General features: G+C 33.2%; 3 protein-coding genes across 4 annotated transcripts; all 3 read left to right on the forward strand.

Moving 5' to 3' along the window:
- The first annotated feature begins 598 nt into the window (after window positions 1–598).
- LOC116021698 (probable ribosomal protein S11, mitochondrial) lies at window positions 599–3,069 on the forward strand. 2 transcript variants are annotated; one of them, XM_031262163.1, is made up of 2 exons: window positions 599–885; window positions 2,187–3,069. In XM_031262163.1, exons 1-2 carry the CDS (start codon window positions 816–818, stop codon window positions 2,792–2,794), a joined length of 678 nt encoding a protein of 225 aa, XP_031118023.1. In that variant the 5' UTR covers window positions 599–815; the 3' UTR covers window positions 2,795–3,069. The 2 variants fall into 2 exon arrangements, with proteins under 2 accessions (XP_031118023.1, XP_031118022.1); XM_031262162.1 differs by having other exon boundaries at window positions 601–890.
- Window positions 3,070–10,071: 7,002 nt separating this feature from the next.
- Window positions 10,072–12,828, forward strand: LOC116023670 (probable inactive serine/threonine-protein kinase fnkC). The gene is made up of 8 exons (XM_031264672.1): window positions 10,072–10,093; window positions 10,183–10,324; window positions 10,415–10,584; window positions 10,772–11,057; window positions 11,151–11,314; window positions 11,440–11,562; window positions 12,533–12,674; window positions 12,783–12,828. The coding sequence occupies exons 1-8, from the start codon at window positions 10,072–10,074 to the stop codon at window positions 12,826–12,828; spliced, it is 1,095 nt and encodes a 364-aa protein (XP_031120532.1).
- A 610-nt stretch (window positions 12,829–13,438) lies between these two features.
- Window positions 13,439–14,495, forward strand: LOC116023671. The gene is made up of 4 exons (XM_031264673.1): window positions 13,439–13,628; window positions 13,721–13,991; window positions 14,095–14,255; window positions 14,347–14,495. The coding sequence occupies exons 1-4, from the start codon at window positions 13,439–13,441 to the stop codon at window positions 14,493–14,495; spliced, it is 771 nt and encodes a 256-aa protein (XP_031120533.1).
- Window positions 14,496–14,517: the final 22 nt, after the last annotated feature.

Consider the following 14,517-nt stretch of genomic DNA (forward strand, 5'->3'; position numbering starts at 1 on the left):
TTTTTTTTTTTTTTTTTTTTTTTTTAATTTTTTTTTTTTTTTTTTTTTTTTTTTTTTTTTTTTTTTTTTGTATTTAACAATCTTTTTTTAATATGATTTTTAAATATATAAAATTTATATACTAACACTAAACGAAAGGATAAATTTAGGAGAGTGTCTAGTATTACTATTATGAAAAAGGTTCAAATTAGTTACTACATGTACAGTGCAATTAGATCATTCAAATAATATAAATGCAATATGTTTAAAATTATGTAATTTGATCAAATTCCTCGTGTCATTATTGGTGGCGGTCGTTCTATTAAAACATAAGTTTATTTTAATAATTCTAAGAAAAAAACTGAATCCCTCCATGTCTTCGTTTTCGACAACTTCTTTGTCAATCGTTTTCAAGCCCGCTAGCCCGTGGGTTAAGGGACGAGGGCAAGGTGGGCTAGCAAAACCTAGTGTCATCCTCACCCACGGGTCTGTTTTGACAGTTATAATTTACACTTTTAAGTATAATTTAGTGGCTAATTTGAACATTATTATTATTATTATTAATTAATTAATTAATTAATTTTTTTTGGATAGTAGTAGTCCGCGTTGATCTGTTCTTTTGACTGTGAATTCCCTTCCGTCTGAACTCAGTTGAACTCTAGACCTCCCTTCCTAAACCCTACAAACCCTCTGTCCTTTCTGTTAACCATTCAGCCAAAAACTCCAACGTCGCCGTCCAATGTTCCTCCGGCGCCCTCTCGCTCATCCGCCGGTTCGTGCCGGCATATTCAACCACATTTCTCGGATCTTCGGACCCAGATCCGACCGCCCCCTTCATGCTCTCTTCTGCAGTTCCAGCCATCCTGACCCGCCACCGATGCCTCCCTTTCAGAACCCAGGCCCCATGTCAGGCAACTTCTTCTTATCCCTTATCTTTTTATGATGCTTATATGCGTATATATTTCTGTGTATACTCATCCATTTGTTTGAACTTGCTGTTTATAAAATTAATTGGTAAGTCAGTGTTTAGATATTGGGTTTATAGAAGTTCCGTTTTTTCAATTGGTTCTGTGAATTGGATGGCAGTTATTGAGATAAACATTAATGGGTTGCTTGTCAGATTGGAACTTGAATGAATAAAACAGAATATTGAATCCTTATTGTCTGAATATTAAATTATTGTGTTCCAGGGACTGAAAAATTAATTTGATTTCTCGGAATTGTTGAAATGAATTTGCGTTGATTGTCAATGGAACCTTTTGGTACAACTATAAAGGAGAAACATTTCAAGATTAATTTCTAGTCAACTCAAGAACATTACCATCCACCCACAATATTTTTTCTATGGTGTTTGGGGGACTTCTAGAATTGTATGGCCTCTAGTGGTTTCTTGAGCTAGGTTGGCTAAGTTATCTACACAATGGTTCCTCTCGTGCAGCGAATGATGCAGACCCACTTTCCATCCCTTTTTTAATGGCTGCCTCCTGCCTCCAAGTCAATGTCAGTTTTGTTGATTCCAATTTCTATGATATTTTACTGATTAACTTTCAAGTAATGTTCCTTAACCAACCATCAGATTCATGATGCTGATTATCAACATTATTGTACAAACCTCCTGAAATAACATCCTAGGTGACAGTTTGATGGCAGCTTATGCAGATTAGGCATAGAGAATAGAATTGTGTGCCTGTCTTCCTTTCTTTCTTATTTACCTGAACCATGGAGAGACAAATCTGGACAAGGATAAGGGAGGCTTGGGAGGGGGTGTGGGTGGGGGTGGGTGTCAAATATGAAAATAACTTCATTTTGTTCCTTGAAAGATGGGCATTTTCGAGAGGACACAAGTGGCTGTTTGTTTTGGGATAGACTAGTCTATGAAATCCATTCCCAAAAGCTAAACGTCTGGTTGCATAAATGCCCTTCAAACAATTGAAGTAGGCATGGTGTTTCACTTTCCTTATATGCATATCAGATCCTTCATTTTTTTTTTTTTTTTTGTATAATTGTTTCCTTACCAAGCACATGGTGCTTCAATTCCCATATATACATATCAGACACTTTGTTTTCTTTTTTAAATAATTTGTTTCCCTTCTAAACAGTTTGAATTCAAAACATGTAAAAGTTCTACTTCTGAGCTCTGAAATTGCCTATCAAGCCTGTCTCTCATACCTGCTCTTTTGTTGGAATGGGTTTTATTTTTATTGCAGGTTTTTCAGGGAATAACAAAGGCAGCATGCCCTATAATAGATTTCCAGGGTTGGGACAATCTGGTTTGAGCAACCATGGAACACGCACTTCGTTTCCTAGATCTTTGATAGACTCTGGAAATGAAAATGAAGTTGAGACTGGAAAGAATTCTAAATCCATGGACATTGTTAGGGGATTACTAGAAGACTATGATAAGGGTGGTGCTCCTTTTGGATCTCCATTTCGTCAATATCAAGTTGAGAACGATCCTGACATTGTTCATGTTAAGCTGCTCCGCAACAACACATTCATCACCGTCACAGATTCAAAAGGGAACAAAAAGTTTGGGGCTTCAGCGGGAAAATTGGCATCAGGAGGGAAAGTTTCTAGATTTGCTGCTGAATCTACAGCAGAACATGTTGGGCGTGAAGCAAGGAATCGTAACTTGAAGTCTGTGGTCATGAAAGTAAATGGGTTCACCTATTTTAGAAAAAAGAAACAATCAATCCTTAGCTTTAAAGAGGGGTATAATCATTCTCGTGGAGATGTTAATCCCGTTGTTTACATTGAAGATACAACACGACGTCCCCATAATGGATGCCGCCTCAGGAAGAAGCGCCGCATATAGTTTGTTTCATTTTTTGCGTGTTGAATTTGGGATGCGATGCATGTTCTGATATTTTGCTAAATAAACTGGGCATTATGTCTGTTTGGAGATTTGCTTCTAATTTACAACTTAATACTTTGTGGGAGCTTTCTCTAAGGATAACTATGTCTATTTATACTGTCCTATTTGTTTAGATAAATTAGGTTCAAGAATTCTTGTATGAGATTTAGGGTGTACTCATGAAATTCTTGTACTATACAAGTTTTATGCCCCAATGCTAGATTAGTTTTTATGGATTTTTAATTTTTATAGAAAGTAGAATAATAGTAACATTATTTCAACGCTACAATAACCTTCAAGTGCGATCATAGCCAATAAAGGATTGTTCATATCTGACCTCAAATCAAGAAGGTTAATAGAAGTCCACAAGGCAGTCTCATAAGTGAACATTCAATTCAAATCTGTATTTATGGTGCTTTGATACTTGCTGGCATTTTAGAATGGAATGATTATAGGAAAACCAAAAGGTCTCCTAGGCCATAGATGATTTAATCCAAAGGTCTGGTGCAATTATTTGCCCATATCTCCATAACCCAACCTTGGGAAATCAAAGGTCACCCAATTCAATTTATAAACCCATGCGTTATTGAGCTTTAACAGAGCCTGTCAAACAGAGTTGTAAGAGCAAAAATGTCAAAAAACGTCTCAAGTTCAGAGCATGCCTCTTCTGGTTTTTGCTCTGTTTACTCTGTTGTTTTCAATCCTACCTTGTGTATACAATGTTGGATTTATTTATTGCTATTTTTTGTTTATCCAGATGTAGTTAGCTGGGAAAGAGATATAGCACCAACCCATTATATTTTGAGGATTGAATCATTCTCCAACCTTACTAATATTCTGTCGCAATGTGATAGCCAATTTTACAAGTCCAAAATTTTTTAAGCTAGTGGTTACAAATGGTTAAGTTTAATTTTTTTCACTAATTTTCTTACTCAGTAGTGTAGAAGATGTTACTTAGTAATCAAGTTTGTGGTTAATAATCTTGAGTTTCATTGCTCAAGTTGGTTGTTTTGTGGTGACTGGGAATTCTCTATGTGTCCCAATGGTGATGGATACATTTCTGTGTTTTTGTGTATTCAAGACACAGATGCATTGCCTTTGGGTTGGGTGATATATGCAGATTTAAAGTTTTTTATACGGGATATGAAGCATGACAAATATTAGGTTTTTCAAGGTTGTTTTTTTAGTGTTTCTAATAAACTTGATTGGGTTTCAAGAAATCATTAATATTACTAATATTTTTCTCTTTGTTATTTAATAGGGGGAGAAAACAAGTTTCATCGTTTGAAGCTAAACTGTGGTATCTCAAAATTAGTCCAGCGTGATGTGTTTGATAATGCTGTCAATGGGTATCTTGTTGATGACAATTGTGTTTTTGGTGTTGAAGTTTTTGTGCTTGATCTTAAGTTTGCAGAAGATCATTTGGACAGTTTGGTTAAAGTCAGTAAAACCTTTACTTGGAAGGTATTGGATTTCAGTAAATTGAGCAGTGAAGCTTGTTATTCGAATGAATTTACTGCGGCTTCCTTGCAATGGTGATTAAGTTATTATGTTTTGAGTTAAAATTTTTTGTTTTGTGATTATTTAATTTTTAGATTTTACATATAGTTCTTGAATCTTTCAACAATTTTCTTTAGGAGGTTGATACTTTATCTTCTTGGAGGGAGGAAGGTTAAAGGGTTGAGTCTTAGTTTGTATTTGGAGCTTGTTGGTCCAAACATTCATTCTAATGGACGACTCGTCAATTACGTCTTACGTATAAGAAATCAATCGTCTGGGAAGCATCAAGAGCGGCAAGGTATGTGAAATTTACATACGATTTTTTCATACTATTTTTTGACAAATGTTTTTTTGAACCTTGTTTTATTTTGCAGGTTGTCGTTGGTTTACTCCTGAGTGGTCAAGTTGGGGCTGGCTTGGCTTTATACCACTAGTTGATCTTCAAGATTCATCTAAAAGTTTACTTGTTAATGATTGCATTATTATTGAAGCACATATCAAGAATTTGTCCATCATTCCGTAGTTAAAATAATTGCAACTTCACATATGTGCTGTTAAACAGAGAATTGGGTTGTACTTTTTTCCTAATTGTATGTGTAGGGTTCCTTTTCTTTTTCGTGGGTTTGCTAGTGTTATAAAATCTCATTTGAGCTTTTGGTACGGTTTTGCTATTAAAAGTCGTTTTGTGGTTGTATTGTGTGTTGTTGGCCGGCTGCGTTTGTTTTATTTATTTATTTTTTTGTGTTGCTATTAATCCTGTTGTTTACATTGAAGATACAACACGACGTCCCCATAATGCAGTCCTTATATCATAACTAACAAAGAATTATAAAGAAGTAAAATTAACTTTACATTGTTCATATTTGATCTCAAGTCGAAAATGTCAATAAAAGGCCATTAGGCTGTCTCATAAGACTATTTCCAACCGGTGTGGCAAAGTACCAATTTGGAGGGAAAAATGGCGCTGTTGCGCTCCAACGAAGGTGCCATCCCACCAAAAAAATGGCACAATCTGAAACGTTAGTGCAGTGCCATATTTGGTGCAACAACTTATTTTTCATTTTGCCCTTGTTTTGTTCTTCATCTTTTTTTCTTTTTTTTTTTTAAAGTAATTCCTTTTTATCCTTTTTTTTTAAATATATATTTACATATTTTTTTTAAATATTTAAACGTAAATTGTATATTATTAAAACTAAATTATACTATTTGAAATATCTCATCAAAATGATTAAAACAAGACTAATATTTAATATAATTTAATTAAAAATTAAATTACATAAAATATAATTGAAGTTGTAATTTATTAAGTTACAACTATATGCTATATTATTAAAATAATAAAAGTATAAATATAAACTTTTAATTTTTGAAAATATAAATTATAAATTATTTTAGTGTATGGATAAAATTTGGTGTAAAGAAATTGGGGATAAAAAATTTGGTATAAGAATATGCTGGAAATATTTTTTTGGTGTAAAATTTGATACAGAATTTGGAGATGGCTTAAGTCAACACTCAACATTGAATTGAAATCTGTGAAATCTGTATTATAGTGCTTTGATACTTGCTGGCATTTTAGAATGGAATGATTATTTCTCAAAAAAAAAGACAAAAAGAATGGAATGATTATTGGAAAACCAAAAGGTCTCCTAGGCCATAGCAGCGCTGCTTTGGTACTTAGTACTGTTGGATGATTTAATCCAAATGTCTGGTGCATTTATTTGCCCATATCTCCATAATCCAATCTTGGGAAATCAAAGGTCACCCAATTCCATTTATAAACCGATGCGTTATTGAGCTTTAACAGACCCTGTCTCGTTTCTTGTTTCTTTGAACAAAACTTGTAAGAGCAATAATGTCAAAAAACGTCTCAAGTTAAGAGCATCTCTCTTCTGGTTTTTGCTCTGTTTACTGTGTTTTCAATCCTACCTTGCGTATACAATGATGAATTTACTTATTGCTATTTTTTGTTTAGTATGCAGATGTAGTTAGCTGGGTAAGAGATATAGCACCGACCCATTATATTTTGAGGATTGAATCATTCTCCAAGCTTACAAATATTCTGTCGCAATGTGAAAACCAATTTTACAAGTCCAAAATTTTTGAAGCTAGTGGTTATAAATGGTTAAGTTTAATTTTGTTACTCAGTAGTGTAGAAGATGTTACTTAGTTATCAAGTTTGTGGGTAATACTCTCGAGTTTCATTGCTCAAGTGAGTTGTTTTGTTGTGACAGGGAATTCTCAATGTATCCCAATGGTGATGGTGATAGTAAGGGATTCATTTCTGTGTTTTTGAGTATTCGAGACAAAGATGCATTCCCTTTGGGTTGTTTTATACAGGATATGAAGCGTGACAAATACTTGGTTTTTCAAGGTGGTTTTTTTGGTGTTTCTAATAAATTTGATTGGGGTTCAAGAAATCATTAATAGTACTAATATTTTTCTCTTTGTTTATTAGAAAGAGGAGAAAACAGGTTTCATCGTTTGAAGCCAAAATGTGTTTGATGATGCTGTCAATGGGTATCTTGTTGATGGCAATTGTGTTTTTGGTGTTGAGGTTTTTGTACTTGATCGTAAGTTTGCAGAAGAACATTTGAGCGGTTTAGTTGAAGTTGGTGAAACATTTACTTGGAAGGTATTGGATTTTAGTAAATTGAGCAGCGAAGCTTGTCATTCGGATGAATTTACTGCGGCTTCCTTGCAATGGTGATATAGTTATTATGTTTTGAGTTAAAGTTTGTTGTTTTGTGATTATTTTAATTTTAAGGTTTTACTTATACTTCTTAAATCTTTTAACAATTTTCATTAGGGAGTTGACACTCTATCCTCTTGGAGGGAGTAAGTCGAAAGGATTAAGTCTTGGTTTGTATTTGGAGCTTGTTGATCCAAACATTCCTTCTGATGGACTACTGGTTAATTTCGTCTTATGTTTAAGAAATCAGTCGTCTGGGGAGGATGAAGAGTTGGAGTGTATGTGAAATTTACATACGTATGTGTTTCAAACTAATTTTTTTAAAAAATGTTTTGTTAAATCGTGTTTTATTTTGTAGGTTGTTGTTTGTTTACTTCTGAGAATTCATGTTGGGGCTGGCCTGAATTTCTACCGCTGGTTGATGTCCGAAAGTCATATGAGTGTTTTCTTGTTAATGATTGTATTATCATTGAAGCACATAGCAAGAATGTGTCCGTCATGAAGTAGTTAAAGGAAGAGTTGTGTTGTACTTTTTTCCTAATTGTATGTGTTGGGTTTAGGGTATGGGTGGAACTGGAGATGCTAATCCCGTTGGGTGGAACCTATTTTAGAAAAAAGAAACAATCAATCCTTAGCTTTAAAGAGGGGTATAATCATTCTCGTGGAGATGCTAATCCCGTTGTTTACATTGAAGATACAACACGACGTCCCCATAATGGATGCCGCCTCAGGAAGAAGCGCCGCATATAGTTTGTTTCGTTTTTTGCGTGTTGAATTTGGGATGCGATGCATATTTTGCTAAATAAACTGGGCATTAGGGCTGTTTGGAGATTTGCTTCTAATTTACAACTGAATACTTTGCGGGAGCTTTCTCTATGGATACCATGACTATTTATACTGTCATGTTTGTTTAGATAAATTAGGTTCAAGAATTCTTGTATGAGATTTAGGGTGTAATCATGAAATTCTTGTACTTATACAAGTTTTATGCCCCAATGCTAGATTAGTTTTTATGGATTTTTAATTTTTATAGAAAGTAGAATAATAGCCCGTCGGGCTAACTCGACTCAATTCGATAACTTCTTAGGACCAGCCCATTTAGCTCGATATTTTATTGGGTTGATTTTATCGGTCTTAACCCTATAATTTTCAGGGTTTATTGGGCTAGCCCGTTGGTTTAGGGCTAAGATTGACATCCCTACCCTCAAGTCCTCATTCATTATCTAAAGAATTGAAAGAGCTATTCCATGATTTAAATTGCACACGTCTCCATCAAGACCAGTTTTTAGGTTTTGGTGACCTCTTTCTTGTAAATAATTAAGATCCTACCAAAAACATAATTTTTAAAATTAATACTGTATTTTTTCTAATAATAATAATAAACCATTGGTGACTCTTGTTCTTAGAAGCGGTACGGTATATGTTGAACATCTTGAAGTGGGCTGGTATGTCCAATTGTAAACCATTGGCGACTCTTGTTCCTGCACCTCGTTCTACAATGGATTCGGCTGAGCCATTTGCAAATCCCACCAAGTACAGGAATCTAGCTGGTGCGTTGCAGTATCTGATTGTAACTCGTTTTGATCTTGCTTTTGCCATTAATTTGTTGTGTCAGCATATCCATGCTCCGACTGTTAATCATTAGGTTCTGCGGAAGAGAGTCCTACGATATGTCAAACGGACTATACATTATGGTTTGCAGTTGTGTAAGTCCCCTCATACTCTTACTTTGACTTGGCTAGTTGTCCTGTGGATAGAAAGTCTACGAGTGATTTTGCTGGATTTTTGGGGTCTAATCTTATCTCGTGGGTGCGTAAGAAACAGAGTAATGTGGCTCGGACTTCTATTGAGGCTGAGTATAAGGCTATTACAGATGTCTATGTTGAGATCACCTGGGTTGTGTCATTGTGATTGCGTGAGTTGGGTGTACCTCCTGTGTCTACTCCCAAGTTATATTTTGAAAACAGAATATTTTTTTAAAACAATATTAGAATATTTTTTGAAAACAATATCAAAATGTTAAAAGTAAAAGATTTTTTTTTTTAATTATGAATATCTAGTTAATGGAAAAGGTATTTATAAAAAAAAACATATAAATAAATAAGATTTGTGATTTATAATATGCTTTCTATTTAAATTATTGTATCCAAACATTCTTAATTATTTCAAAATCATGTTTCTTATTTAGATTTTTAGCTCTGCATGTGTTGGTAAGTGTTGTTTTATAAATTTTTATTAATAATTAATTTATTATTTATTATGATAACAATGTTATTGTTTATAAGCTTATTTTTTGAGTACTATTGACTTTATTACAAGGTAGTATCTATTATTATTTATAAGCTTATTTGATTTTAAATTGTTTATTTATTTTTATAAATTATTACTTTCCTAGAATTTTTTTTCATGATTATTAGATGTAAAATTACCGAAAACGTGTTAATCTTATTTTAAGTTATTTGATATTAGTTTTTTTTTCCTTTATGTAATTTAAACTTTATGTATGAAATATATGTTAACCTCAGGTAGAACCTATTTTTTTGTGGCGCCCCGGCCTATAAAATAATAGGACCGGGCCTGGTTGTAATCCTGTATAGTTAATTGAATGAATCAGAACTCTAGTGCCAATCACTCTATTCACTTTAGGCCTTCTCCGATCCAATAGTGTGAAATTTGGTGTAGTTTTTGAGGAAATTTTGTAAGTGTGAGTAGGAAAGAGAAAATGGAGTAGAAGAAAAAAAAACAAAATAAAAGCTAATAGAAGAAAAATAAAAAAATATATAGTATTACGCACCGGCCTGGATGCGTATCTCCGCCCCACGCGTATCTGAGCTGACAAAATCTCCATCTTGAAGGAGAAATATCTTGCCTAATTTCACCCACCCCATTTATTAACAAAATTAGTTTTGAGATTTTATTTCTTAAACATTGTGCCAATCCCCACTATTGGGGAGGGTCTTATAACCCCCTAGGCCCTAGGGCTATAGCATAATAGGGTTTTGACAGTGGTTTCTTGTTTCTTGGGACCGAAGTCGGAAGAGCAATAATGGCAAACAACATTGTCCAAAGTAAAGGGCGACATTCCTCTTCTGGTTTTTCAATATGAGCAGTTTTTTACGTTTCGTTTCGTTCATGTTTATGTATTTGGTTTTTGCAGATGTAAATAAATGGGAAAGAGAAATAGCACCATCCCATTACATGCTGCGTGTTGATTCATTCTCCAAACTTACTACAATGCTTTTGAAAGGCGGACTACACTATTTCAAGTCCAAATCTTTTGATGCTAGTGGCTATAAATGGTTTTGTTTGGTTTTCATTGTATTTTGTTATTGAATTTTATATTGTTTAATTTCAATTCATTGCTAAAATGATATGTTTTATGGTGTTAGGAATTTCTTAGTCTATCCTAGTGGTGATCTAAAGACTAATAGTATGGGACACATCTCAGTGTTGGTGTGTATTGAAGATACAACTTCATTGCCCAAGAGTTGGGCGAAATATGCTGATTTGAAGTTTTTTATATATGATCAAGTGCGCCAGAAATACTCCATCTTTCAAGGTTATTTAATTTGATGTGTTTCTGATTTGTTTGGTGTGAATTGAAGCATGTGCTCCATTTCAACTAAAAGTCTATGCTGATAGTTGGACTGCACATTTATTTATGTTTATATTATATTTATGCTCAACAGTGGGTTCGGTTTTATTGTGATCCATTGTATTAACATTTCTATTTGGGAATATTTTAGTTGGAGGAGCAAGCAACTTACCTGACTTCCATAGTCTGAAAACGGAATTGGGTATCTCCAATTTGGTTTCTCGTGCTGTGTTTGATGATGCTGCCAATGGATATCTTGTCGATGACAAATGTGTTTTTGGTGTTGAAGTTTTTTTGCTTGATTCTAAGTTTGCAGAAGAACGTTTCAACATGTTTGTGGAGGTTGATAAGACTTTTACTTGGAAAATATCCAACTACAGCAAATTGGGTAGTGAAGTTCATAATTCTTATGAATTTCCTGCGGCCTCCTTCAAATGGTTTTTTATTTGGTTTTCTAATTTGTTATTTGTGTTTATGCTACTTTTGCAATCACATTTATTAATTTTGAATTCTCAACATTGTTTTTTCAGGCTGTTATCACTTTATCCTTTAGGAAATGGAAAATCCCGTGGGAAACATCTCTCACTATTTCTGAAGCTGCTTGTTGATGAAAAAATTACTTGCCCTAAATTGCTTGTACATTTCATATTACGTGTTAGAAATCAAAAGTCTGAGAAACATCGAGAGTATCCATGTATGTGAAGTTTACATATATATATATATATATATATATATATATATATATATATCTATCATGTGTGTCATTTTTATTGTTCGTTTACTTTTTAATGTTTTGTTTTTTCTTGTTTTATTTTGTAGGTTGTTATTCCTTTGTTCCTGGTTCTTCAGAAAGTTGGGGTTGGCCAACATTTATGCGGCTGAATGAATTACGAAATTTATCTAATGGTTTCATGGTTGATGATTGCATTATCATTGAAGCATGTATCAAGAATGTGTCTATGATTCAATAGCTAAACTGTTTTTAACTTGTTATACCTATGCTGGTTAAGAGAACATTGGGATGTACTTGGTTGCCCTAAACTGTTTTTTTTTTTTTTGGTTGTTGTTGTTGTTGTTTTGGTTGAAGCTGGTATGACATTGAAACTTTTGGCATGGTTTTGCTATTAAATGTATGTATCTTTTTGGTAGTATTATTGCTCCTTGTTGAGAATCTTGTTTATATTTATTGATTTGTTATTAAATGTTTTGATTCAGTTTTTATTATGATGCAAATGAATAAATGGTTGTAATGGACTTTTAAGTGAATTATTCTGTTATATTTCTCTCTTTACTCACTCAGATATCAATGTAACATTTTAAAATAATAATGTTTTTCCATGCAAGAAAAAAAAAAGTATCAATTTCCCTTTTTATATATTTATGTTGACATATATATAATTATTATATTTATAGTATTTTGTACAATATGAAAAAGTATCAATTTCTCTTTATTACAACTTTCCGGCCAGATTTGACCGGAGGACCAAACCCGTTAAAAAACACATAGTTAAAGGACTAATTTGTTAGTTTTTAAAATCAAGTATTACAATTAACACAAAACCAAAAGTGCAATATTTTCTAGAATAAAATGATTATAGGAAACCAAAAGGTCTCCTACGCATTACTCAATAGCAGCGCTGCTATGGTACTTTAAGCACTATTGGATGATTTAAACCAAAAGTCTAGTGCAATTATGTGCCCTTGGGAAGTCAAACGTCACCCAGTTCAATTTATAAACCATGCGCTCATAAGGTTGTAGAAAGCGTATATTGTGTGAGAAATAATGTCGAAAAACGTCTCAACTCAAGAGCATACCTCTTCTGGTTTTTGCTCTATTTACTCTTTTTTTTTTTTATCATGCTTTGTGTATACATTTTTGGAACTACTTATTTGATAACTTTTGTTTTGGCAGATTTAGTCAGCTGGGTAAGAGACATAGCACCCTCACATTATGTACTGAGGATTGAATCATTCTCCAATCTTACCAATATGCTGTCCGGAGGGGAAACCCAATATTTCCAGTCCAAAGTGTTTGAAGCTAGTGGTTATAAATGGTTGAGTTTAATTTTTCTACTACTGTAGTTGGATTAAATCAGTAGTCAAGTTTGTGGTTGTAATGATCTTTAATTTTATTGCTGAAGTGAGTTTCTTTGTGATGGCAGGATATTCTATCAGGGCCGTCCCATTAAAAATATGAACACTGTCTAATAGCTTTAGTTTGGACTTTTACTATTTTTATTTCGAGATGCAATCTGATTAAATATAATAGAGTAAAACGAAAAACAGATAATAATAAAGAGACAAGAACATAGGGAAAGAGGTTTTTTTTTTTAACATTTAGATTTCACTATAATATACAAAGAGATATCTATTTATAAAAGTAAGAAACATAATAAAAAAAAACCTATGAAATATAAAGATAGAAGTCTAGAAGATCTAGAAAATTTCTATAACTAAGTTAGGTAATTGAGTCCAAATCCATATAGACTTCCAGTTATTCTATTTTATGACAAAAGTGAAAAAGTAATAAAATTTTTTGTCTAAATATAATGCATAAAACTCAAAAAGAAAAAAATACATTTCAAAATTTAATTTAAAATTAGTGACATTTTCGTGCATATTTAAATACAAATTTATTCACCCAAATTTCGATGTCAATTACTTCTAAAATTTTATTTTCACTTACAATTAAGATCAATATATAAATTCTAAAAAAATATTCATCAAGTAGAAATTTTTTTTAACTATAGATAAAAATATTTTTTAAAAAATTGGGCCCCCAAAAATTAGGGGCCCTGTGCGGTCGTCCTGGCCCGACATGGCCAGGGCCGGCCCTGTATTCTATACGTATCCCAATGGTGTTGGTGATAGTAAAGGGCACATTTCTGTGTTTTTGTGTATTCATGATACAGCTGCATTGCCTTTGGGTTGGAAGACATACCCCGATTTAAAGTTTTTTATATTTGATAAGAAGCATGACAAATATTCGGTTCGGTTTTTCAAGGTTGGTTTTGTCTTTATAGTAAACTGGATTTGGTTCAAAGAGTCATCGTTAGTGTTGGCTGTGTTGCTAATATTGTTCTTTTTTGTTACTTATTAGGGGGTATAAACATGTTTCATTGTATCAAACCAGAATGTGGTATCTCAAAATTGGTATCTCGGAGTGTGTTTGATGATGCTGCAAATGGGTATTTGGTTGATGACGCATGTGTTTTTGGTGTTGAAGTTTTTGTGTTACATTCTAAGTTTGTAGAACAACATTTGAGCCGTTCAGTTAAGGTGTGTAAAACCTACACTTGGAAGGTATCAAGTTTTAGTAATATGGGCAATAAAATTTATTCTGATGAATTCACTGCGGCTTCATTTCAATGGTAGGTATTTTTGTATAGTGTTCAAGATTGTTCTTTTGTAATTATGGTAATCTTAAGATCAGATTGAACATATTGTTCTTGTATCTTTCATTTGTTTTCGTAGGAAATTAGTACTCTATCCTTTTGGAAGTAAGAAGTCTAGTCGGCTTAACCTCGGATTGTTTTTGGAGCTTGTTGATCCAGGAACTACCCCTAAAGGAGTGTTTGTGCATTTCATGTTAAGCATTATAAATCGAAAGTCTGGGAAACTTCGAGAGAAACAATGTATAAGTTGCATACATATGTCATTTAAGTTTGCCATTTTAGATTTTTGTTTACTTTTTAACGTTTTGTTTAATCTTGTTTTATTTTGTAGATTGTAATTGCTTTGCCCCTGGATCTATAAGTTGGGGCTGGGATACGTTTATACCGCTGGTTGATCTTCAAGACTTATCTAATGGCTTCCTTGTTGATGATTGTATTATCATTGAAGCATGTATCAAGAATGTGTCCGTCATTCAGTAGCTAGACAAATGGTAACTTATTA

This window comes from Ipomoea triloba, chromosome 6 (assembly GCF_003576645.1).
Source record: "Ipomoea triloba cultivar NCNSP0323 chromosome 6, ASM357664v1".
In the NCBI taxonomy this organism is placed as follows: domain Eukaryota; kingdom Viridiplantae; phylum Streptophyta; class Magnoliopsida; order Solanales; family Convolvulaceae; genus Ipomoea; species Ipomoea triloba.